Source organism: Halichoerus grypus, chromosome 11, assembly GCF_964656455.1.
Source record: "Halichoerus grypus chromosome 11, mHalGry1.hap1.1, whole genome shotgun sequence".
Taxonomy (NCBI): Eukaryota; Metazoa; Chordata; class Mammalia; order Carnivora; family Phocidae; genus Halichoerus; species Halichoerus grypus.
In genome coordinates this window covers 11,894,754-11,921,602 of record NC_135722.1, presented here as the reverse complement: position 1 = coordinate 11,921,602, position 26,849 = coordinate 11,894,754, and the positions used below count along the sequence as shown (strand labels likewise).

Sequence of the window (26,849 nt, the reverse complement as noted above, 5' to 3'; positions counted from 1 at the left end):
TCCTAAAGCTTAGGATATTTAGGACTTCATCTCCCAAGATGCCTTTTGACAAGTTAACCCTGCGCATGCGCCAAGAGGAGGGCCCTCCTTGCCCTCACGACCCCGCCTCTGTTCTACCGCCGCCATTTTTTCAGAGACTTTCATCCGGCAGTCGACGGGGTTTTTTTTCTTAAAGGAGAAGCGACAACTCAAAAAATTTCCCCCTTCTTCCCGCAAGACCTGGCGGCGCTGGGGACAGAAAGGCCACAGACAGGAAAGTGGGATCGGGGTGGAGGCAGAAGAACGCCAAGGCTACTTCCGCGGCTTAAGGAAGAAGGATAGAAAGAGCCCTGTGGCATTAGCGGCTCCTTAGGGAGGCAGGTGCGCGCGCAGCCAGTCCAGGGTGCGCGCGAGGCGGGGAAAAAGGTGCGTTTTCCTCCCACCAATCTCCTCGCGGGACCTGCTCCTCCCACTGCTCCTAGCGCGCATTGAGCTCGTGGCGCGGGGGGTGGGGGTGGAGGAAGGTCACTTTAGGATTGTCGCGAGACGCAGCCGTTTAACGGTGAGAACGGGTGCGCGGGGAAGGAAACCTCGCGCGCTCCCTTAGAGCCGTTTCCTGATTGGTTGAAGTAAGGGGTGGGGGAGGGAACCCAGGACGTCGCTGCGTGAGAGACCACGAGGGGCAGGGCGAAGAAGCCGTCCCTCCTCTCTGATTGGTCCGCTGAACGTCTGTGGCGGGCGCGCGCGCGCCGCCAGCCGTCGCGGGCCTTGAGTGGCAGGGGGCGGGGGGGGCGCCCTCGGAGCCGGGCAGAGGGGAGGGGGGGAAAGAGGAGCGCAGAGTGAGATTGAGCCGGACGCTCCGGGAGGCGAAGGGGGCGGGGGGAGCAGCGCCGCGGCCGCCGCCGCCTCCGCCTCCGCCGCCTGGGACGAGGGGGTGGGGGACGGACGAGCCCCGATGCCGGGGGAGACGGAAGAGCCGAGACCCCCGGAGCAACAGGACCAGGAAGGGGGAGAGGCGGCGGCGGCCAAGGCGGCTCCAGAGGAGCCCCAACAACAGCCCCCTGAGGCGGCGGCGGCGGCGGCGCCTGCGGGGACCACTAGCAGCCGCGTGCTGAGGGGAGGTCGGGACCGGGGCCGGGCCGCTGCGGCCGCCGCCGCCGCCGCTGTGTCTCGCCGGAGGAAGGCCGAGTATCCCCGCCGGCGGAGGAGCAGCCCGAGCGCCAGGCCTCCCGACGCCCCAGGGCAGCAGTCCCAGGCCGCGAAGCCCCCGTCTCCAGCTCAGGGCAAGAAGAGTCCGCGACTCCTGTGAGTAACGCAGTCTTTCAGGCGGTGGGAAAGACCCCCCTCTGTCCGCACGCAACCCTCTCGGCTCCCGTAGCGCCCACTCCACGTGACATCCTGCCTGCTCTGCCCCCTGCCGGCTCGCACGCCAGATGTCACACCGCTCCCCTGCTCGCTGTCTTATCGCTGCTCTTTGGCCCTCCCCCCGTGTCCTCTGTCTGTGGGGCCACTTCCCCTCTCCCTGAAGTCGTCCTTTGTGGGATACACCTCTCTTGCTCCTTGTGACCTTATTCTTGCCTGCCGCCGCAGGCTTCGCCCGCACTCTGGCATCTGCACTCCCTTTGTCAGCCTGTCCCTTCCCCTCGTACGGCGGCTCTCCAGTATTACATCACATCCCCGTTAGGAAATCTACAGCACAATCTTAGCCTTCGAAAGTGTGTGTCTCCCTCCCACCCCCATTAATTAGTTCAAGGGCTAGTTGTACTAGTAGCTTCATATAGCTTTTTCCGCTCTGCTAAATTTTCACATCACGTTTCACCTGTTTGAGAAATCTGGTACTTAGTAGGGTAAAACGTAGCTCTGCCAATTTTAAGTGTAGTCTTTCATACAACAAAATTAGCTGGGTATTTTTTTAGTGTTTTTTTTGTTTTTTTAGTTTTTGCTTGTCTGCTTGTGCTTATGTTTTAATGTAGGAACTTCGTTCTTAAAACTTAGGCTACTCTGAAAGGAATTACCTTATTAACTAGAGATAATGGAGGGACTAGGAACATACATATTTTAAGTTGTTAGTATTAAAATGTTCCTATGTTGAAAATATTGAAGTGCATGTGTTTGTAAATTGTAGAAATTAATCATATTAGTCATTGAATTCGTTACTGAAAACATCGTTTGTGTCTTTTGACTTTCAAGTGAAAAAAATTGATAAAAGGAGAAGTTGGATTGGGGGAATCACAGTTTTAAGGGTCCCCTCCCGTAGAGATTATGGCAAGATTTGGCTTATACCAAATTTAAAACTTGAAACACACCTGTTCCAAAGTTAAGAATTAAGTCTGTGACTTGCTTGCCTTAGAAGCTTGTCAGAGAAAATTCAAAGGTATATTGCGGTATTAGATATGCTTCAAATTTTTGAATGATGTGCTTCAAATTTTTGAATGTTATTGAAGTTAATATAATTTAGAGAATTTATTGTGTGACTACAGTTCTGTGGACAACAAAGATCTGTACTTACAAATCACTTGGCTGCAATTAGGATTCTAATTGCTATAGATGAATTTCACAGTCACAAAAATTTTAAGATTCTATATTTCATCTCACCAATTTGAAAAGAGCTGTCATTACCCTTACTTGGATTAAATTCCTTGAACAAATTTGTTAAACTGCATATGCCTTAGTTTCATTATCTGTAGGAAATAATGTTAATCCTTATGAGATGAATTAATGAGAATTAAGTATAGCATGTGAAGCACTTAACAAAGTCTGGTACATAGTACATACAATATTTGTTAAAAATTACTGTTTTGAGTGGTAATGGAATGATAGAGGTATAAGTGGTGTGTAGTGATTTTCATGTAAACTCTGCAGAATTGGAATTTTTTTTTACCTATTTCTATTGCCATACCTGGGAAGGTTAATAACTTAATATATTTTTTAAATGCCCTTCTGTCCTCACCTACCCATTTGAGAGTTAAATACCCCTAGATTTCCTTATCACATTTCCCTCCCACTGTTCTACCAGTTCTACTTACAGAAATGGTATCTTAAGATAATGACACCTAGTGCAGTAGTTTTTTCCACTTCATGTTTTGTTTTGTTTTTTTCATTAACTCTTGGCAAAAAGTACTTATGAGTCTTTTTATTTCTACAGTATAAATGTTAAAACAGTTGAACTTGGATGAAGATGACTTAATTAAATCCCTTCAATTTTTTCTCCATGTTGTTCCCTGTGGGGAGAGAAATATAATCTTAATTCTTAGTGTCCCTCCCTCTCACATCCAATGTCATGAAAGATAGTAGCGTTCCTTTGCCTTCTCTTAGCCTCAGAACTGTCTCTTTATTATGTATTTTAAGTTACGCAGTTTTGATCAGATTGTTAAAATAAATTTTCAGTGATAATTTATTTGTTACACATTTTTAATTTACTGCATATCCTGGAAATCATGATTGAGCAGTAACTGGGCCTGGTACTGTGCTGTCATCAGCACAGTAATAGGTTTTATAAAGGTAAATGAGACATGGCCCTAGTCTTCAAGGACCTTGCAGTATGAGGGGAAGATGCATTGATTAGTGGAGGTTTGTCAAATGTACACATGGTTTACAGATTTTCAGAGTGATAAACTTTAAAACTAAGTAAGAAATTTAATACTTTAAGACATTTCATGAGATTTTGAGTATCAGTTTACTGAATCCTGGTCAAGTACCTTCTGACCTTCTCTATATTCCTAACAACATGTGACCCTTTTTAAAAAGGAAGTAAGAGATTTATCTCTTAATTACTTGTTCTATTCAGGTTCTTTTACCATATCCCACCATTTCCTCCTATAAATTCTCAGTAATAGCTGTTTCACCTACATTTGTTTCTCTTGAATGAAGAGACAGCAAAATGTACAGTAGTTTAAAAGGTCAATAAATACAGAGATTTGGATTGATTGAGACCTTTCTGCTAGAAGGCAAAGTAGTGCAGTGGAAAAAGCATGGGACTGTATAGTCAAAGTTTCTGTCTCAGCTTTCTGCTTCTCAGCGAGTGACCCCAGGCAAGTCACTTAAGCTCTTTAAATCTGTGTCTTTATCTATAACTGGTGATTTATGATTTGTTACAAGCATAAATGTGTATAAATGATAATTAGGTTACAGTTTTTAGACACATTTATGTTTATAACAACATTTTCATTTGCATTGAAACATTCAGAAGTTAATGAAAAGAGCAGGAAATCCTTGTGAAAGGAAATAATTTTTTAGTGCAGTTTGCTCAAGAGAAAGGCATAAAGTTAAATGCTAAAATCATTTTAAAATAAAACTTAAAGCCAATTATAAGGAAAGAAACCAAATTTGAAGAAAGGTTATATCTATCAGTACTACTTAAGAATTAGGCTCATCATTTGCTGTATTTTGGTCCATAAACTCCAGAGTTCAGATTCTTATATTTTAAATATAGATGTTTATATACATGTCTAATTTTAAATATATATAGTACCAGTTTTTTTCTGATTCAGAAAGTTAAAACACCCATGCTTTCTACTAATACGGAAACTAATTGTTTAAGACTAGTTTAAATTGCAAAAAGGCTTCTTTTCATTCTACCATGATAATAAGTCCTCTGCATTTCATATCCAATGCATTTCATATAAAACTTCAATAAATACTTTTTTAAACTTTAATTTAGCTATTGAGTAACCCTATTGGCTAAAACTGCATATTCTTAGAGATACTACTATAGGTTCAGGTGGGTTCCAAATGAAGGAAACAAATATTGGTCTATTTTCTGGGATATGGAGCTCCATTTTTGCTTTATTTTCTTCTTAAGGTAAAATAGTAATAAAGCTTGAGGTGACACTTTCTTGCTATATCCTTTTGTAAGGAAAAGGTGAATGTCCTGGATAGTGAGAATGAAAAGGCAGTAATATTCTGAATTGAAACAGCTTTTGTGGCTCTCTGAAGAAAGTTACAGTTGTGTAAGTTTAAAATTCTGAGTTTTCCTCCCAGGGCAGTCAGTATGGTAATAGAAACATCTTCCTATTCCAAAAGGTTTTTGGAGGGAAGTTTATTGTGTAATGTTTCAAAATTTAGGTATTACATCTGTATTTCTCTTTAGAGTTGTCTTGTGTTAATTATTAATTGGGACATTGATGGTATAATTTAAAATAAAGTAATACCCAGCTTTTTAAAAAGTGGGATGAGAAAATGACAGCTATTCTTTCTAAAGAGAACAGAATTTGTATTACATTGTTTCTCTGTTTGGATATTTTTTGTGACATAACAGTCCTCATTTATATCAGGTTTACTTTCAAAAAAACAAAAAACAAAAACAAAAAAACTTTGTACTAGCTCAGAGATACCATGTAACATCTTTATAGTAAAGATCCAAGACCTGTGGACTTTTGAATTTGGGTAATGGCTCCAGCGTAGAGGTTCGTTACACTGTGCTTAACAGTTAGGAATGAAAGAAATGTTACCAAATTAAAAACATGACAACATTTTTTAACAGTTTATAACACATTAGACTCTTCACTGTTGCTAATTTGTAAAGTACAAGTTATATTAATTTCTGAGGTCCAGTCTGTTGCCTTTATAGACATAGATTTTGACTTGGGTATACCAAATATTAATTTGGGGTTTTCTGTTAGGTTCATTAAATTTTTATTATGAAAATTGTCAAGTATACACAAAGTACAAAAAATAGTACAGTGAAATGCCCAATATTTACCACTAGATTTAGCAGTTATCAAGATTTTGTCATGCTTATTACCTTTATCTCCCTGTGCCTCTTTTTATTTTTTTAAATTTATTTTTATTTATTTATTTATTTTTGCTGAAGTATTTTAGAGGAAATCTCAAACATTATTTCACCCCTAGTTACTGCATTTGGTAAAACAAGGACGTTTTCTTATATAACCACTTAATATAACAAAATCAGTAATATCTTCTTTGTATTTTTTTTTACAGTTAAAAACTTTTTGAATGATACTTTAGTTGTATGCTGTCAGATATGATAGCTGCGTGGTATCTATTTAAATTTACATTAATTAAAATTAAAAATTCACTTCCTCAATTACAAACAAGCTATTTCAAGCACTCAGTAGCAACACATGACTATCATATTGGACAGCAGATATAGAATATTTTCATCACTGCGGAAAGTTCTATTGACCACACTACTCTAGATGCTTTCTGCATCACTCTGAAGATGAACCTGAAAGAGATAAATATCTGTGTTTTAGGAAAGTATGCAAGATTGTTTATTTAATATTTGGTTCTCATTTCTTTCAGATGTGTAGACAAAGTGACAACTGACAAAGGTAAGACTTGGTCATTCTTAATCTGTCATGTATGTTAACACTGATTACTTTATGATCTGATAGGAAATAGAATAAGCTTCAGCCTGATAATTCAAATCATTCCCATTTAAAAGTGACCTTCATTTAGTAAAAAAAAAATAATTGGCGTAGTTAGAACCTGTTTGGCTAATAGGTTTGGGCTGGTGAAACATTTTGGCATTATTTGGAAACCTAATGATGGGAAATCAGATTATTTAACGTTAATTTATTACAATTTGTTTTTAGCTATTTGCGTTTTTAGTAAAGTAACAAGGAGAGGAATGATACACAATACAGAGTAAAGTGTAGACAAAATCTTGGTACTGGTAGAGACTCAAATTATAAATGCAGTTTGGAGAATGCGGAAAGAAAAATGTTCTAAGATTTCAGCCTGGTGAATAATTAAATGGGATCATTTGGTTGTTTCTCTTTAAAGAGTGTTACCAAAACAAATATATGTATTAAAGGTGGTCTTCTGCTTATCAGGATTACGAAGGAAAGCTAATGTCCACCTTTTTCTTTTTAAACACTTCTTTAAAAAGATTTCATTCCGGCTTTGCAGATTGGGTTATTAAAATTGCCCCTAATATGCTGGACCAGTTGCTCATTCATTATTCATATAAAATATATTTGTATAAAAAATGCTGTATTTTCTAGTTACTGGCTACATTTCTTAATGCTAAGTTCTAATATGCAGCACCCTTTTTAAAACTTGAATAGATATACTTCTAAGCATATTTAATTTATTATGTCTGACAGAAATCTACTTAATAACTGAGGGTTGGCCAATTTATTATATATGTGCATGTGTTTATGTATAAAAAATTAAGATTTTTCCCCTCACAAAGAATGCTTTGAGAATATGTAAAATACATATAACATGTATAAGGCAAGTTTAAAACCTGGATTTTACACTACTTAGAAGAATGATACTGTGGTTAGGAACCAGTAACTTGAATTGGTGGCTGCTTTGTAAATAATTAGCTATCAGTGATCAGTTTTCTTTTTTCTCTGAATTTTAGAATCTGAGGCTAGTATTTCATAGTTTACCAGGCAGAAGTATTTGTTCTAGGCAAATTTTTTGTGTAGAAAACTTTGCATGACTAATTTGTCTAGCAGATTTTCGGTTTTGTTGCTGCTGTTGCTTGAAAAATAGGGTATGTCTGCCAAGGATGGAAGGTCTTGTGCTCCTTATACAGAGATCATTTTGAAATGTTATGATGTGATGAAAATGTAGAGACAGGTGGCAATCAAGTTACCAGAGCAGTTTTTATTAAAACAAAAGACAAAACCCCCAACCTGCCTTTATAAGCTAAAAGTATTTCACGTGTTTAAAGAGTGCGTATAAAGAAATTACTTGGGTTGCCTTGAGGAGAACTTGGAGGATGTGGTGGAAATTTTGAATCCCTGTTGGAGATAAATTAATTGCTCTTTGTGTAGATGTCTTAAACCAGAAAAGTTGGCTTGTTAGGTAGTTGTGCAGCTGTGGCGAGATTACAACTGCATTCTGGGTAACCTCAGTTTCAAAATCAATCCCACTCTAATTCACTCGTTAGATGCTCGATCTAGAGTTAGAGCTCAGGGTTTGAACTCAAGTTCTGCCTTTTATTGCAAATTCAGTACCTGGAATCCAATGACCATGCAGTAAAAGGTAGCTTTTTGTAAAATTTTGAAAAAATACTCTCCAACTCCCATCTTCATCTCTTTTGGTTTATCTATTATTGTAGCTGTTCAACTTTGAGTAGTAAATAGGTACATAAAAACTGATTCTTTACATACATTTTAACAGCTAGATCAGGAAATAAAGAAATGAAGGCTGTGATGGTCACTTTTCCTTTGGTTTATCTATTATGGTAGCTGTTCAACTTTGAGTAGTAAATAGGTACATAAAAACTGATTCTTACATACATTTTAACAGCTAGATCAGGAAATAAAGAAATGAAGGCTGTGATGGTCACTTTTCCCTGTGCTCTGTAATATTTAGAATTCACCTCAATTCTTTCCCTTTTTCTTGTCACTTCTCAGAAAGTTGTTCTGTTACTCAGGAGTTTTCATGTTCAGTCTGCTGAATTTTAACTGAAGTAACTTGTACTTGTTTCAGAGGTTGAGGTTTTTTCAAAACTTTGAACAGGTTTTGATATTTTCTAGAGGTACGACTAGCTCTCTGTTTCATGAATATTGACAAGATGTTTTCAGGATTGTTTTGTTTTGTTTTCAGGATTGTTCTTATTTACTCCAAACGACTTGAAATATACTTTCCTTCAGTCAAAAATAAGAACCTTTGACATGTTTGAACAAATAATTTTGCACACACACAAAAAGCAACTTGCTGTTGTTTTAAAATTATTGTTGCAAAGTGCCATGTTCATTCGTCACACTGAAGTAATAGTGGTCCCTGTTCTTGCTATATTTATTTAATCCTGATGGGTATATATAAAAACAAGTGGAAATTTGCAAAGATAGTGTTTATTAATTCACTAAACAAGTAATTGTTGAGCATCCCACTATGTGTCCAGCACCATTCTAGATACTAGATTGTGCTGATAATCAAATCAGTGCAATGAAACACTTGATTAAAATGTGATACAGTGTTTGATGAAGTTAAGATGTCAAGGGAAGACCTCTTTTGAGAAGGTGACATTTGAGCTGAGACCTGAATATGCAAATAGATAGCCAGATGAAGAGCATCCCACACAGAAGAAGCAAAAAGGGGAAAACTTGAAACATGAAAGCTTAGTTTACCACTGCCAGAGGATTATCATCATCACAGTGGAGCTTCCAAGAGTGTTAGCAGAAATTTCGAGGGATGGAGCCTGGAAGGGTCCTTATTTTTTTTTTTTTTTTTGAGATTTTATTTATTCATTTGACAGAGACACAGCGAGAGAGGGAACACAAGCAGGGGGAGTGGGAAAGGGAGAAGCAGGCTTCCCGCAGAGCAGGGAACCGATGTGGGGCTCAATCCCAGGACCCTGGGATCATGACCTGAGTCAAAGGCAGCCGCTTAACAACTGAGCCACCCAGGCACCCCTGGCAGGGTCCTTTTTAACTTGGCTTTATGTTTTCGTTCTGTTCTCTGTTTTCAACTAATACTACTCTTACGGTAATGAAGTATAGCCAGTTTGTTTCAGTGTAGTTTATTAGTAATTCTAGTGTTACTTTATCCACTAATTTTCTTTCACTTTTAAAACTCCAACTAAAGCTGTGCAAAATAAAGCCTTATTAGAAAAGGGAGACTGTAATATCTTAATGTTTACTAAAGTGAGTTTCACGTGTTTCATGGAATAATGAGTATTAGAGTCAAATGTAGGTGCTGGAGTCATCAGTGTGCTGGTTTATTTGTTGCAGGACCTCTTAAGAGATTTTGATTGTGAGTAATAAGCAATATAAATACTGGGACGCCTGGGTGGCTCAGTCAATTAAGTGTCTACCTTTGGCTCAGGTCATGATCCCAGAGTCCTGGGATCGAGTCCCACATAGGGCTCCTTGCTCAGCGGGAAGCCTGCTTCTCCCTCTGCCTGCCACTCCCCCTGCTTGTGCACGCTTGCTCTCTATCTCTGACAAATAAAATCTTTAAAAAAAAAAAAAAGGCAATATAAGTACCAAAATATGCAGTAACTACCTAACTTAATTGATTATAAGATAGCCCCCCCCCCCCTTTTAATGGATGGTTCATAAAATTAGAATTTGTGGAAAACATATCTTGAAGCACTGGGTGCTTGAAAATTTGATTGTATTAAACTCTGGGTCTCACCTTTCATTCAAAATCATTTTACTATTTTTAGTTACTCCTGTTATGGATGGGGTATATTCTATAATTTGTTTAACCCTTACCTGATTAAAGGACACTTGATAATTCTCAGGTTTTTTTCCTAGGATTGCAGGTGGTCTTTTTGAAAGTCTTTTCAGATATACAATACATATGCAAAAGTACACTTAGCATAAACGTACAGCTGTGAATATTCACAAGGCAAGCTCAGTTATGTAATCATCACCCAGCTCAAGAAATAGAACCAGATCAACTACCCCCAAGTATAACCACCATTCTGACTTTGAACGGCACAGATCTGTTTTGCCATTTTTTGGATTCTATATAAATTGAATAACAGAGTATGTACTCTTGGGTAGGACTTCTTTGCTCACCATTATGTGAGGTTTCTCTAGGTTGTGTTTGTTAGAGATTGTTCGTTTTCGTTGTTGCATAGTATTCCATTGTGAAAGTATGATTTATTCATTTTACTGTTGATTGATAATTTGGGTAGCTTTTAGTTACTGGCTTTTATGACTAGTGCTGTGATGCATATATTATTAATATGATTTTATTGAGACATAACTTACATGTCATAAAATACACCCATTTCAAGTCTGTAATTCTATCCATATAGGTTTTCCTTCTCTGGGCATTTTATAAATGGACTTGTCCATAGAATATGTGTTTTTTGTTTTTGTGTCTGGCTTCTTTCACTTTGCATAATTTTGAGATTAATTCATGTTGTGGCACATGTCAATATTTTCATTCCTTTGTGTGGTATTTGTTTGTATGGAAATACTCCATTTGATTTATCCATTTATCAGTTAATCCACTTTTTAGCTATCATGAATAATGATAGTATGAATATTCATGGGCAAGCTTTTGTGTGGATGGATGTTTTTATTTCTTTTGTGTATACATGGGTAGATATCTACGAGTGAAATTTCTAGATCGTATATGGTAAATGTATGTTAAAGAGACTGGCGAAGAGTTTTCCATAGTGGCTGTGACATTTATGTTCCCTAGTGATAGATGAAGATTTCTGTTTCTCCACAACCTCACCAATGTTTGTTATTGTCATTCCACTATTCTGTCAAGCCAGCTACTTTAGGATGGTGGGGTACATGGTAAGACCAGTGAATTCCATGAGCCTGGGTCCATTGCTGCATTTCATTTGCTGAGAAGTGAGTTCCTTGTTCAGAAGAAATGCTGTGTGGAAAACCATGACTGGGATAAGGCATTCTATAAGTCCACAAATGGACTTTTTACAGAAGCACTGTAGGCAGGGAAGGCAAATCCATATCCAAAGTGTTGATTCAACTAAGATCAAAACATTGCCACTTCCATAATGGAAGTGGTCCATTTTAATGAACCTGCCATTAGGTAGCTGGCTGATGATCCTGGGGAATGGTACCATATCAGGAACTTACTGCTGGTCTCTGCTGCTAGCAGATGGCACTCAGCAGTGCCTACACCGGAGATTGGCCTTGGTGAGACTTTGGTTTGGTTTCCAGCAGTCTCAGCTGTGCAGCTGTAGGAGGTAGGGATTTCTTTCAGGGCAGGCGTAGAAACTTTCAGGTCATTTATGTGATGCTTGAACTAGGCATTTGAATCCCTAAGCACATGCCTGTGTTTCTCAACTTCATCCAGTGCAGTTAGAAGCAGTTAGCCAGTTTCATGTTCATTAGCTTAAAATATTCTAAGGTATCAAATACATGATAACTAGAACCTTGTCTCTTATTTAATAAGTATTTGATCAGGAGTATGCATTGGTGATTTTTTTACCTATTTCTGTTACCATATCACGCCATAGACTTTCAGTGTTCTCTTTACCACTGAAAATAGAGTTATTAGTACCTTTAAATCTAATCAAAGAAACAATTCCAGAAATCCCAGAACCAATTCAGAAAACTCATCCTTAAGATTCTCTTCTTCTAGGAAGTTTATAGCAATACAGGCCTGTATTGTATAAATCTCAAATAAACAACCTAACCTTACACCTAAAGGAGTTAGAAAAAGAACAAGCAAAACCCAAACCCCGTAGTAGGAAGGAAATAATAAAGAGTAGAGTAGAAATAGACAAAATAGAAACCAAAAAAAATTACAACAGATCAATGAAACCAGGAGCTGGTTCTTTGAAAAATCAACAGAATTAGGGGCATCTGGGTGGCTTAGTTGGCTAAGCGTCTGACTCATGATTTCGGCTCAGGTCATGATCTCGGCTCAGGTCATGATCTCAGGGTTGTGAGATTGAGCCCTGCATTGGGCTTCCGGCTCTGCACTCAGCGGGATGTCTACTTGAGATTCTTTTTTTCCTTCTGCCCCTTCCCCTGCTCACGCATGCTTGCACACATGCTGTCTCTAAAATAAATAAATAAAAATAATAAAAAATAAAAATAAATCAACAAAATTGGTAAATCTTTAGCCAGACTCATTTAAAAAAAAGAGCGTGAGGACTCAAAATCAGAAATGAAAGAGGAGAAATAAAAGCCACCACAGAAATACAAAGGACTGGGGCACCTGGGTGGCTCTGTTGGTTAAGCGTCTGACTCGATCTTAGCTCAGGTCTTGATCTCAGTGTTGTGGGTTCAGGCCCCATGTTGGGCTCCACACTGGGCATAGAACCTACTTTAAAAAAAATACAGAAGATTTATAAGAGAATATTATGAAAAATTAAATGCCAAAAAATGGGATAACCTTATAAGAAATCGATAAATTCCTGGAAACATAGAACCTCCCAAAACTGAATCAAGAAGAAATAGAACATTTGAACAGACTCATTATCAGCAATGAAATTGAATCAGTAATCAAAAAACTCCTAACAAGCAAAAGTCCAGGACCAGAGGGCCTCGCAGGTGAATTCTACCAAACATTTAAAGAAGAGTTAATCCCTATTCTTCTTAAACTATTCCAAAAACTAGAAGAGGAGGGAAAGCTTCCAAATTCATTCTATGAGGCCAGCATTACCTTGATACCAATACCAGATAAAGACACTACAAAAAAAAAGAGAACTACAGGCCAATATATCTGGTGAACATAGATGCAAAATTCCTCAACAAAATATTAGCAGACTGAATCCATCGATACATTTAAAAAATCATTCACCACAATCAAGTGGGATTTTTTTTTTCCTGGGACACAAGGTGGCTCAGTATTTGCAAAGCAATCAGCATGATACATTACATCAGTAAGAGAAAGGATAAAAACATGATTATTTCAATAGATGCAGGAAAAACATGTGACAAAGTACATTATCTGTTCATGAGAAAAACCCTCAACAAAGAAAGTTTAGAGGGAACAAACCTCAACAGAATTAAAAAAAAAATGAATGAAATGAATGAAAAACCCACAGCTAACATCATCCTCACTTGTGAAAAACTGAGCACTTTTTTCCTAAGATCAGGGACAAGACAAGCATGTCTACTCTTAGCACTTTTATTCAACATAGTACTGGAAATCCTAACCACAGCACTCAGACAAGAAAAAGAAAGAAAAGGCATCCAAATTGGTAAGGAAGAAGTGAAACTCGTACTATTTGCAGATACAGAAAGCCCTAAAGACTCCACCAAAAAGCTGCCAGAACTGATAAATGAATTCAGTAAGGTCCCATGATATAAAATCAATATAGAGAAATCCATTGCATTTCTATACACTAATAATAAAGTAGTAGAGAAATTAAGAAAAGTCTCATTTACAGTTGCACCAAAAATAATAAAATACCAGGAATAAACTTAATCAAGGAGGTAAAAGAAACTATAACACATTGATGAAATAAATTGAGATGACACAAACAAATGGAAAGATACTTCATGCTCATGGATTGGGAGGACAAATATTGTTAAAATGTCTCATGTGACCTAAAGCAATCTACAAATTTAATGCAGTCCCTATCAGAATACCAACAGCATTTTTTACAAAACTAGAACAAATAATCCTAAAATTTATAGGGAACCACAAAAGATCCTGAGTAACCAGAACAGTCTTGAAAAAGAACAAAACTGGAGGTACCACAATCCCTGATTTCAAGCTATACTACAAAGCTGTAATAAAACAGTATGGTACTGACACAAAAATAGACACATATATCAATGGAACAGAATAGAGAGCCCAGAAATAAACCCATGATTTTCTGGCCAATTTATCTTTGATAAAGGAGGCAAGAATATACAATGGGAAAAAGTCCGCTTAATAAATGGTGTTGGGAAAACTGGATAGCTACATGCAAAAGAATGAAACTGGACCATTTTATTATACCATATACAAAAAAAACTTGAATTAAAGACCTAAATTTGAGACCTGAAACCATAAAAATCCTAGAAGAGAGCATAGGCAGTAATTTTTCTGATATTGGCCATACCAACTTTTTTCTGTCTCCTGAGGCAGGGGCCACAAAAGCAAAAATAAACTCTTGGGACTTATATCAAAATGCTTCTGTGCAGCAAAGAAAACAATCAGCAAAACAGTCTACTGAATAGGAAAAGATATTTGCAAATGACATACCCAATAAAGTTTTAGTATACAAAATATATAAAAAACTACAACTCCACACCAAAGAAAAATCCAATTTAAAAAAACGGGCAGAAGACATGAACAGACATTTCTCCAAAGAAGACCTCCAGATGGCTAACAGACACATGAAAAGATGCTCAACATCACTCAACATCAGGAAAATGCAAGTCAAACCACAGTGGGGGAAAAAAAAAAAACGAGATACCACCTCACACCTGTCAGAATGGCTAAAGTCAAAAACACAAGCAACAAGTGTTGGTGAGGATATGGAGAAAAAACACTCCTGCACTGTTGGCCGGAATGCAAACTGGTGCAGCAACTGTGGAAGACAGTATGGAAGTTCCTCAGAAAATTAAAAACAGAACTGTATGATTCAGTAATTCCACTACTGGGTATTTACCCAAAGAATAAAGAAACACTAATTCGAAAAGATACATGTATCCCTGTGTTTATTGCAGCAATATTTGTAATAGCCAAATTATGGAAGCAACTCAAGTGTCCGTCGATAGAAGAGTGGGTAGAGAAGAAGTGGCTATATATACATGTATAATGGGATATTACTCAGCCATGAAAAAAGAGTGAAATTTTGCCATTTGCAACAACATGGATGGATCTAGAGGGTGTAATGCTAAGTGAAATAAATGAGAGAAAGCCATCTATCCTATGATTTCACTCATATATGGAATTTAAGAAATAAATGAACAAAGAAAAAAGAAAATACCCAGATTCTTAAATAGAAAAAACTGATGGTTACCAGAGGTGAGGTAGGTCCAGGGAGGATGGGTGAAATAGGTGAAGGGGGGATTAAGATACACTTTTTTTTTTTTTTTGACAGAGAGAGACTCGGTGAGAGGGAACACAAGCGGGGGGGCAGGGAGCCCAATGTGGGGCTCGATCCCAGGACCCTAGGTCCATGACCTGAGCTGAAGGCAGAGACGCTTAACGACTGAGCCACCCAGGCGCCCAGGGATTAAGATGCACTTACTATGATGAGCACTGAGTAATGTGTAGAATTGCTGTATTGTATACCTGAAACTAGTATCACACTGTATGTTAATTATACTGGATTTAAAATTTTAAAAATGTTTATGAAATTTAAAAAAGATTCTCTTCCTCTAGAACCACTTTCAGTACCAGAGTCTGTATTAGTTGGGGCCCTTGATTGAAGCAGAACCAATAGGACATATACAGAGAGAAGTTTATTTTAAGGAATTAGCTTATGTGATTGTGGTGGCTATCAAAATCCACAGGGCAAATCAGCAGACTGGAAATTCAGATAAGAGGTGGTCTTGCAATCTTGAAACTAAACTCCGTGAAATCTGTCTTTGCGCTTAGGCCTTCCACTGATTGGATAAGGCCCACCCACATTATAGAGGGTAGTTTACTCAAAGTCTACTGATTTAAATGTTAATCTTATCTAAAAAGGGCCTTCACAGCAACATTTAGTCTGGTGTTTGACCAAACAGCTAGGCACCATAGTGGGGTTGGAGAGGAGAGGGTTTCCCACACAGCAGCCAAGCAATTCTCAGACACCAGCAGGATATCTAAGAATTCAACTCAATCTGTCACTGTCTATAAGGAAATAGCATCAGATTCCATAGGTTAAGGGCTCAGTCCTACAAGACTGCTCCCCCACCCCCCATTCGGATGCCAGTAGCAGGTCCAGGTTGTTACCTGTTTTGAACAACTGGCTATAAATCAAAGGTTCCCATGACCCCCCCCCCCCCCCCCCCCGCCGCCTTGTGTTCAGTTAATTTGCTAGAGCTGCTCACAGAACTCAGAACCATTTTACTTACTGGATCACTTGTTTATTATAAAAGGATATAACTAAGGAAAAGCCAGGTGAAAGAGATGTATAGGGCAAGGTATGGGGGAAAGGGTGAGAAGTTTCTGTAATGGAACCAACATGAGTTAGCTCCTTGGTGAATAACAGATAGAAACTACACCAGAAAAAAGGAAAGGAAACTTTATTTGCAACAAATAAGGTGATCTGGGTGAATAACTTCCGAAGCTGTGACTCTCCTAGTAAGGGTGAATGGGTTCCTTTTATTTAGGGTTAGGGTGAATATTTAGATAGAGAAGCCTTATCATATGTAGAGGCTGGTGTAAGGCCATGTATGTGCCTTAAGGAAACATGCCTATACATATATATTTGTAAATGAGGCTTGTGCTCCTTCTTGGGCAGAGATTTTAGTGTTATAATGAGGTGACAGTAGTTGGTCATTCTAGGGGTTACTCCATGATCCATCTGGGCAGGCGCAAGTCAGGGGTTACATTCATACTGGTTTGGGTGGTGTGGGCTGGCTGGAGGTCTTGTCTGGACAGTCACTGTTGCTTGAGGGGTGGTTTCGGTTTCCATTTGCCTGAGTTAAGAGATAAGCTAGAAAGAGGAGAAAAAATGTGAGACAAAGGTCGGTGAGTACAAGCAGGTGGGCAGTAAAGGTCAGGTCTTGGGGTCTAGCTGGTGTCATTTCCCTTCCCTCCCCAGTCAGAGCATGCCATTCTCCCCAAATCTCCATGTCTTTACCAATCTGGAAGCTCTTTGAACCCTGTCTTGGGTTTTTATAGAGGCTTCATTGCAGCCATGATTGATTAAATCATTGGCTTTTGGTGTTCCATTCATCCTCCAGGCCCTCGTCTCCCCAGAAGTAGGGGGCAGGAGAATAAAAGTTCAACCTTCTGGCAACCAACTGCCTTCCTTAGGTGGGGTCCAAAAGTCATGTTATTAACATGATAAGAAACACCTTTGTCACTCTTAACAGGAAATTCCAAGGGTTTGGGGAGCTGCAAGTTAGGAACTTGTGATGAAGACCTAATAGATTTCTTACAGATCACAACATCACACTAGCCAAGTTGACACATAAAATTAACACATAAATGACATTAAATTAAATTAAAATTCATGTGTTCAATTTATAGCAGGTTTTATGTTCTTGTTAACTGTTACTTTTGCTTTCTCTGTTTAATTTGATCTTTTATCCCATTTCTTAATCCTTTCTACTTTTGTTCTATTTTCTCAGCGTAACACCTTTTCTTCAAGGTTTTAATTCTTGCTATCATATTTTTAATTTCCAAATACTTTTTTTTGAGTGTATTACTATTGGTTTTTTTTGAAGATGTATTTATTTTAGAGAGCAAGTGTGAGTTGGGGGAAAGGTAGAGAGGGGAAGAGAAAGAGAGAATCTTAAGCAGACTCCCTGCTGATCACGGAGCCCAATGCAGGACTTGATCTCATGACCCTGAGATCACCACCCAAGCCATAATCAAGAGTCGGCTGTTCAGGGGCACCTGGGTGGCTCAGTCGTTAAGCGTCTGTCTTCAGCTCAGGTCATGATCCCAGGGTCCTGGGATCGAGCCCTGCATTGGGCTCCCTGCTCCACGGGAAGCCTGCTTCTCCCTCTCCCTCTCCCACTCCCCCTGCTTGTGTTCCCTCTCTCGCTGTCTCTCTCTCTGTCAAATAAATAAAATCTTTAAAAAAAAAAAAAAAAAAGTCAGCTGTTTAACTGACTGAGCCACCCAGGTGCCTATATTCTTTAACAATATACTTGCCTCCCATCCTAGGATATATTTATGTGTGTGTGTGTGTGTGTATATATATATATATATATATATATTTTTTTTTTCTCTTCCCTGAATTGCCCATTTCTTTCAAGTTGTTTTTCCCATTTGTTTCTTTAGCCTCTCAGAAATTTTTATCAAGTTTTGGGTGTTCCCTAACTTCCTTCTGATTTTTTTAGAGTAAAGTACTAAAATGCTGATTGGGAGGGCTGTGTACACAGATTAGACTTCTATCTGCTATAAAGGGATGATGTGGGCCTGGTCTTTCTGTAGGCCATTTCTGTTTCCTCAGAGAGAAATTCTGCTGTCTCTGGTTACATGAGGTAGGTCAGTGATCAGTGAGGAGGGTCCTCAGCATTTATTATTTTTGCTTCCATTTAATTACCCCTATTCTCTGATAATACTTCACCTCTGCTCTTATCTGAAGTTGTTGCTGTCAGAGCCTGTCTAGTTCAGCCTTTCCTAAATAGTAAACCTCTGCTCAAAAGGAGGGATAGTTGCTGGCAGCATGGGATGAAAGGGTCTGGTTGTTCATACTGCTTTTAAAACCTTCCACCTGCTCTTTTCTCTTTTCAGTCTTACTCTTTGTAACCTCTTTCAGAGGTACCTGTGACTTTGATTCCTTTTTCTTTCTGAAGTGGCTAAAAGTGTATATGTGTATGTGTGCTTGCTTGCTACTCGTTTATTTCCCCACCTTCTAGTGTAAGTTTAAACTCCTTTTGATGTATAAAATCTTTATCACTATCCTGGTTTTGGTCTTCTAAAATTTTGTTAAATGAAATCATAGGACTGTTGTCTCCTTTAGAGTTCTTTGACTGTGTTTCTTAGTCATTTTTACTTCTGTCATTTTAGTGACATTTTAGAAGGAAACAGAAAAAAAAGTATATTTCAGTCTGCTGTGTTTAATAGTATTGAAGTCCCCCTGCACATTATTTAAAACTTAAAACCTTGATTAATTCTAATATTCCTCTTATTCCATCTAATCTATGTAACATCCCACCAAATCTATTCTTGTTTTGTTTCTTACATCCAAGAATGTGAAGAGTGAAAGAGTGAATCATTATGTTGGGGACGATCTCAGAGATCATCTCTAATCCTTCATTTTATAGACGAGAAAATTGAGACTATCAGCTATGTCTTTTGCTTTAGGACACATCATCCTGAATTAGTGTCCTAATACAGTTTATTATTTCTTGTCCTTTGGTTGGCTGGATGGTTCTCCTGCTGTTCTCCTGGGCTCATTGGGCAGCTGCAGGCACATAACAGCTGAAAGGGCTTGATGGAGCAAGATGGCTACGCCGGCATGTGTGGCAGTTGGTGCTGGCTGTGAGCCAGCACCATGGTTTTCCTCCTCATGGCCTCTCATCCTCCACTAGGCTAGTCCAGCTTCTTAATAACATGGCAGTCTCTGGGCAGCTTTCCAAAAGGGCAGGCCTCACTTGCAAAAGTGCCTCTCAAACCTCTGTTTGTGTCACATTTGCATCTTATATTCCATCACCAGAACCCTGTATTCCATTGTTTTGGACCTTTCTGTATCACTAAAAATCCTGGGCTTTGCTGTAAAACCAGAGGATTAGAAAGTTGCTTGGTGGACATGGTGTTAGAAAAAGAGAGGTTCTAGGAGAAGGAGAATTACGTGATTCCAGCATTTCCTAGCATCAAGTTACTTGGTAACTCATGCATCCTTTTTTTAAAGGTGTTGCCTGAACCACCATGTTTGACCACAGGATTAGTTTTCTGTTGCTGTGTATCAAATTACCACAAGCTGAAAACAACACCCGTTTATCATCTCTTAGTTCCTCTGGGTCAGGAGTCTGGACACAGTTTAGCTATGTCTTCCACTTCGGGTCTCACAAGTCTCGAAATTAAAGAGGAGATGACCAGTAGATAGTTGGTTATAAAAGTTTGGGCTTTTAGACCGTCCTTGAACTCGGGAGTGGATGAGATCATGCAGGTGTTTTGGTAAGAAGAGAAGCAGGCCTATAAACACCAACATTTCAGGTTGAGTATGGAGAGCCCAAATGAGACCGAGAAGGATGAAAGGTCCAAGAACAAATGGTAGAAGTGAAGGAAAGGCAAAGCATTTTAATTTTTCGGAGAGGGTAGCTGGGACAGTAGTGGCAAAGGCTACCGAAAGATTATGCGTGATTAAGAACAGAAAGGTATCATACTGTTAGCTTTAGTTCAAGGGATCTGTGGATTAACCATATTCCATTATAGTTTTCTTTGTAAGTCTTCTTTTCAAATCCTATTTTATACACTTAAAAATAATAATCCTGGGAAGGAGTATATAAGCTTTACCACATCCCCCAGAGGAGTCCATAACACACAAAGGTAAGAGCTCCTGCTCAACATTGTTGACCTTGGCAAAAGCAGTTTTAAAGGAACAGTAGTATCACAACCAAAGTGCAAGATCTAGAAATGATGATGTATAATGCTGAGATAGTGAAAGTGCATGTAGAGGACAGAAGTGAGTTCAGGGTTTCTTTACTGTAAGAGTATTACCGTTAAAGAGCATAATTTTCAAAATCAGACAACCTGGATTTGAACTCTGCTTTGCTCTGAACTTACCATGTGACCTTGGGAAGTTTTCTTAACTTTTCCAGGTCTCTCAGTTTGCCTGTCTGTAAAATTAGGAAAGTATGTAATAAGTACTTAATGGAAGTATTTTGAGAATTCAGTGTAAGGTGATTCATGTGAACTACTTAGAACACTGGCGGTCACATGATAATATTCCTTATTATTGGTCACTAATTAGGTTAGCTCACATGCTAGATTCATTTTTAGGTGATTCTGCGTATGTGCTGTATTTTCATTGTATATTGATTTGTACTTTAATTATTAAAAGGCAACTCTTTCATAGTACATGGTGAGTGCCTCCTTATTAAAGCACCACCATTGTCTCTCACCCACTATACTGAGTACATATTGAAACCCCTAGGAAGGTGGCTATTACGATGGATACTATTTGACAGGCAAAAGTAGATTACAGGGAGAATGATATACAATAAGAGGAGACTCTAGGGCTGAGCTGTGGCATTTAAATCTAAAGGACAGAGGAGGAGGAGAAGCTACCAAGGAAAACTGAAAAGGGGAAACCAGGGAAGTAGGAAAAAGACCAAGAAAGTGTGATACCGTGAAAGCCAACTGTCAAAAGATAAGTAAGATGGGAACTGAAAAATGTCAGATCTAACTACATTGGGAACCTGAACAACGGCTGTTCTGGTAGAATAGCAGGGGCAGAGGCCACATAGCCATGATGCCCCTTTCTTCCTTACCTCTATATCTCACTATGGTCAGGATCTTCTCGTTTTGTGTAAACCCCCCCCCACCACCACCAAACCTGACCTCAAGTCTATCAACCTTTTATCTACTAGACTTTTTAAGGGGCGCCTGGGTGGCTCAGTCGTTAAGCATCTGCCTTCAGCTCAGGTCATGATCCCAGAGTTCTGGGATCGAGCCCCACATCAGGCTCCCTGCTCCGCGGGAAGCCTGCTTCTCCCTCTCCCACTCCCCCTGCTTGTGTTCCCTCTCTCGCTGTGTCTCTCGGTCAAATAAATAAATAAAATATTTTTAAAAAAAAAAGAATTTTTAAGTAAGGTCCTTAGTGAAATTAGATACACTACAGTTCCATCCCAGTTGATTTCCTTAATTGCAACAACTCAAACTACCGCTCCTTTATTATGAATTCACCATGTGCCAGATTGATCTCCATTCAAGTCCTGTAACTCTTACCCTATAACCTTCAGAGATTCTGTAGTATCTGTCTAACTTCAAATTTCTTAGGCTTGCATCCAAAGCCTCTACAGTGTAGATGAATTATATTTCTTCAGCCTTATTGCTCATAATTCTCCTTAGGTGGACTCCCAAATTTCTCCCTATAGTATTTCCAAGACCGCATTATCTCTGAGCTTTTCTGTTTTTGCAGCACTGTTGTGCTTTTTCCTTTTCCTAGATTTATCTTCATTGTCAGCATCACACCCGTACTTCAGTACAACTGTCTTTACATGCCCAGATACCCTGCTACGCTATATTTTACCATCAAAATATGACAGAGTACTTAGGAGAGAATGGATTCAAAGACCTGAACAAAGCAAAACTGTATTATGGTTAATTTTTTTAAATAGATTTTATAATACAAAACTACTTCTGGAACAGAGGAACCAGTGAATAAGCAAATGTTGGGAATAGCTAAAAACATATTTCATGAAAGTTGAAAATGATCATTTTATGCAGACAATGCTAAATCTAGATCATAGCACTATAATTGAATATGATAATGGCAATTCCCAGTTGTAGGTAGGTAGCCCAGACCCCTTCCTCTGAACTTCACACCCACTGATGTTTTACTCAGCAGACATCTCAAATTGAACTTGTCCAGAATGGAATACATATTCTTGATACTGTTTCCTCAAAACAACAAAAGACACCTGATCTTTCTCTGTGAATACTTTCACCATCTATCCAGTTGTCCAGGTCATAAATCTAGAAACTAAATCCATGACTTCTTTCTATCCCCCTCTATCCTTTTATGAAGTCATTCTTTTAGTCCTCTCTAGTCTGTCTCCTAAGTATTTTGTAAGTCTCCAGTTCTTTTCATCTCCAGAGCTATTACTCCTTTTCAAGCTATTGTTTGTTGCCTGGTCTATTGCAGTAGACTTAGCTAGGTCTCTTTGAGTCCACTCTTCCCCCCCCCCCCCCCCCCAGAGGTGATTCTCTAGCCGGCAACCAGAGTGATCATTAAAACTGCAAATGTCATCGCGCCACATGCCGACTTAAATTCTTCCTCTGGCTTTCTGTGGCTATTAGGATAAAATCTAAAATCCTTCAAGGATCTTTGATCTTTTTTTTTTTCCCCCAAGATTTATATGAGAGAGAGAAAGAGCACTTGAGTGCAGTGGTGGCGGGGCGGTGGGAGAGCAGAGGGAGAGAGAATCTCAAGCAGACTCTGTGCTGAGCACAGAGCCCCATGCAGGGCTCGACTCGGGGCTCCATCTCACGACCCTGAGATCATGACCTGAGCCAGAATCAAAAGTTGGATGCTTAGCTGATTATAAGCCACCCAGGCTCCCCAGGGACCTTCTTTATTAGACATTTTCCTGCCTTTTCAGCAACAGTATAAATGATGACAGTTGTCCTGTTCTCTCTGCTCCAGTCATACTGGTCTTCTTTCTTTCAGTCCGCATCTCATGATATTTGCACATGCTCTTCTTCCTACTTCCCATCTATCACCTAGCTAGCACTTACTCATCCTTCAGAGTCCAGCCATATCTATTCAAATTTAAATGTTAAATTTTGAGCTATAGAGACTGTTCAGTTAATGAACACTAGTTTTCAAAGCGACAGTGTCAAGAATACATCCTTTCACTTTCTCAAACCTGCGTCTAAGCAAAGTCTCAATGTTTTTAAGAGAACTAATTCATCTAATGCCTGTACTTTGAAGATTAATAACTTAATCACTTTGTGATTCTCATTTTTTGACCTGAAATTTTAAGATCCATAGAAGTTTTATAAATGCTCATTAGTATTTTTTTATCCTTTACTTTCTCTGTGTTCCAGTGGCTGATAGCTGCCCTGGTAAGAAAGAAAATAAAAGCATAGATATAGTAAGTAGTGAAGAAAATGACTGTAATAAGAAAGAAAAATCCTAAGTATTAACACATATATACACACACAGTCTTGTTGATTTAAAAATGAGTAAACCAGATTGAAATGTACTAATCATTTGGGGCGCCTGGGTGGCTCAGTCGTTAAGCGTCTGCCTTCGGCTCAGGTCATGATCCCAGGGTCCTAGGATCGAGCCCCACATCGGGCTCCCCGCTCTGCGGGGGGCCTGGTTCTCCCTCTCCCACTCCCCCTGCTTGTGTTCCTTCTCTCGCTGTGTCTCTCTCTGTCAAAAAAAAAAAAGACTTGTTGAAATGTACTAATCATTTAATTTCTTAATTGAAGTTTGAAAATCTCTCAGCTTTGTTCTAGTTTTTTTTTTAAATTTTTTTATTGTTATGTTAATCCCCATACATTACATCATTAGTTTTAGATATTGTTCTAGTTTTTAATAATAAAATATGCCTTCTATTTCTCTGTTTTAAAACAAATATGTGCAGTTTTAGATTAAAAATTCACTTTCATGGAATAATTCTTGTGGTCTTTAAGTCAGTATATTGCATAAATGAGACCCTCTCTTGGCACCTTGAACCTTTGGCTGAGTGGAAATAAGCCAAATCTGAATTAAGCCCTTCACTGGCGCTTTTCCCATTTCTCTTTTATATGGTTAGGAGTGGTATAATAGAAAGAATACAGACTTTGGACTTGAATATACCTGGGTTCAAATCCCAGCTCCACAGCTTAATTTGTGAGGCTGAGGAAGTTAGTTACTTGCTTTCCTCATCTGTACAAACAAGAATAGACAATGTTATGAGGACTAAATTTGAAAAAAATATATCCTCATACTGTCAGGCACTTAATACTTGTCAAGTATTTTTTAGTTTTCCAGGGAAAAAATGTAAATATTTAAATAGAAATGAGAAGATCTTTACTGTGGTTTCTTCCCAGCTTACCAACCAACCATTCCCTGTTTCACCCCAAAGTCAGTGTTAGCTTTGTAATCTTGAACAAGGCATTTAATTTCTCTAAGCTTCAGTTAGAAAGCTAGGGCAACCTGAAGGAGAACCAGATCATACTAGAATAGCCCTTCTGCCTTGAAGTGTTTTATCATGATGAAGTGGCTCTCATCTTTTGGAATTTGATGAGTTAGGTTGTTTTGAAAGAATTATCTGTTGCTGTAGGATTGAGATAAATTACTGTTACATTTTCATCTTTTGCTGCCTAAAAGAATTAGGAGTAACTTCCCTGCCATTAGTGACAGTATCTTTTTGTCTTAATTATACTATCAACCATTCTTTCTTTGTCCCTTTTTCCTCTTTCAAGAATGTGGTTGTATGCTCTGTGCCTACATGTTATGTTGCTCAGACAGTAGTTTGCCTGATGTCTTCCTTCACTTAGGGTATTATGGGGGGTTTTTCTTCTTTCTTACTGTACATCAAGGAGCCTCTTCAAAGTCAACTGCTATTATAAGAAACAGCTAGAAATTAATCTTTAAAGTGTCACACAAAAGAAACTTGGTTCTTTTCTATCTGGTCATGATTGTTTATCCTAATGTATGGGTTATCCTTTGGTTGTCAATTTCTACTGTGGGAACCTGACAGTGCCTTTTGTTTTGGGATTTTTTGAGGTTAAATTCACCCAACAAAATTAACCATATTATTTTCGTATTTTTACTTTTTAGAGAGAGAAAGAGAGCGGGGTAGGGGTGGAGGGAATCTCAAGCAGGCTCCATGCCCAGTGTGGAACCTGTCTCCGGGCTCGATCTCACAATCCTGAGATCATGACCTGAGCTGAAATCAAGAGTTGGACACTTAACCAACTTTACCACCCAAGTGCCCCAAAATTAACCATTTTAAAGCCTACAATTTAGTGACATTTAGTACATTTATAATGTTATTTATACAACATCATTTCTATCTAGTTCCAGACATTTTCATTCCCACCAAACAAGACCCCATGCCCATTAAAAATAGTCTTCCTCTATTAACCCCCCTCCCTAACCTCTAACAAAGATTAATCTGCTTTTACCTCATTTACCTTAAAACATTAATTTGAATCTACCTATTTTGAATATTTTGTGTAAGTGGAATCCTACATACGACTTTCATGTCTCCTTCTGTTGTATAGCATAGTACTTTCAAGGTTCATCCATGTTGTAGCGTGTTAATACATACTAGTATTTCATTCCTTTTTATGAGTAATATGCTACTGTATGGATATACTTCATTTTGTTTATCCGTTCAGTGTTTGATGGACATTTGGATTGTTTTCACATTTTGGCTTTTGCGAATTGTACTGAAATGAACATTCATGTACAAGGATTTGTTTGGATACCTGTTTTCAATTTTGGGGGACCATACCTAAGAGTGGAATTGCTGGGTTAGATGGTAATTTTATATTTGTTTTTGAGGAACTGCCTGTTTTCCACAGTGGCTGCAGCCATCCTTTCACATTCCCACCAGCAATGTACAAGAGTTGTAGTTTCTCCACATCTCTCCAACATTTGTTATTTCTGGGTTGGTTTTTTTTTTTTTTTTAAGATTTTTATTTATTTATTTGACAGACAGTGAGAGAGGGAACACAAGCAGGGGGAATGGGAGAGGGAGAGGCAGCCTTCCCGTGGAGCAGGTAGCCCCAACGTGGGGCTCGATCCCAGGACCCTGGGATCATGACCTGAGCCGAAGGCAGATGCTTAACGACTGAGCCACCCAGGCGCCCTATTTCTGGGTTGTTTTTAAGTTATTATTAGAGCTATCCTAGTTAGTGTGAAATGGTAATCTCATTATGGTTTTTATTTGCATCTCATAAATGATTTATATTGAGCATCTTTTTGTGTTTTGTTTTTTTTTTTTTTGCCATTCATGTATCTTCTTTGGAGAAGTGTCTTAAAGTTCTTTGCTCATTTTTTAGTTGGTGTTTGTCTTTTTGTTGAACTGGGAGTTCTTTATATATTCTGAATATTAGGCTCTTATTAGATATATAATGCCTGTAAATAATTTTCTCTCGTTCTGTAGGTTTTTCTTCCAAGAGTTTTTTAGTGTTAGCTCTTATATTTAGGTCTTTGATCTATTTTGAATTAATTTTTACATATGGCATAAAGTAAGAGTTCAACTTCATTCTTTGCATGCAGATATATAGTT

At 38.6% G+C, this 26,849-nt stretch overlaps 1 protein-coding gene across 2 annotated transcripts in view; it reads left to right on the top strand.

Annotated features, from left to right (window-relative positions):
- The first annotated feature begins 805 nt into the window (after window positions 1-805).
- ZFP91 (ZFP91 zinc finger protein, atypical E3 ubiquitin ligase) overlaps window positions 806-26,849 on the top strand; it is a 42,883-nt gene continuing 16,839 nt past the window's right edge. The window contains exons 1-2 of one of the 2 annotated variants that reach the window (XM_036076517.2): window positions 806-1,284; window positions 6,244-6,272. In XM_036076517.2, the coding sequence (XP_035932410.1) occupies window positions 935-1,284; window positions 6,244-6,272 (379 nt within the window). In that variant the 5' untranslated portion in view covers window positions 806-934. The remainder of the gene's footprint in view (window positions 1,285-6,243; window positions 6,273-26,849) is intronic. The other variant, XM_036076516.2, reaches the window with a different exon arrangement.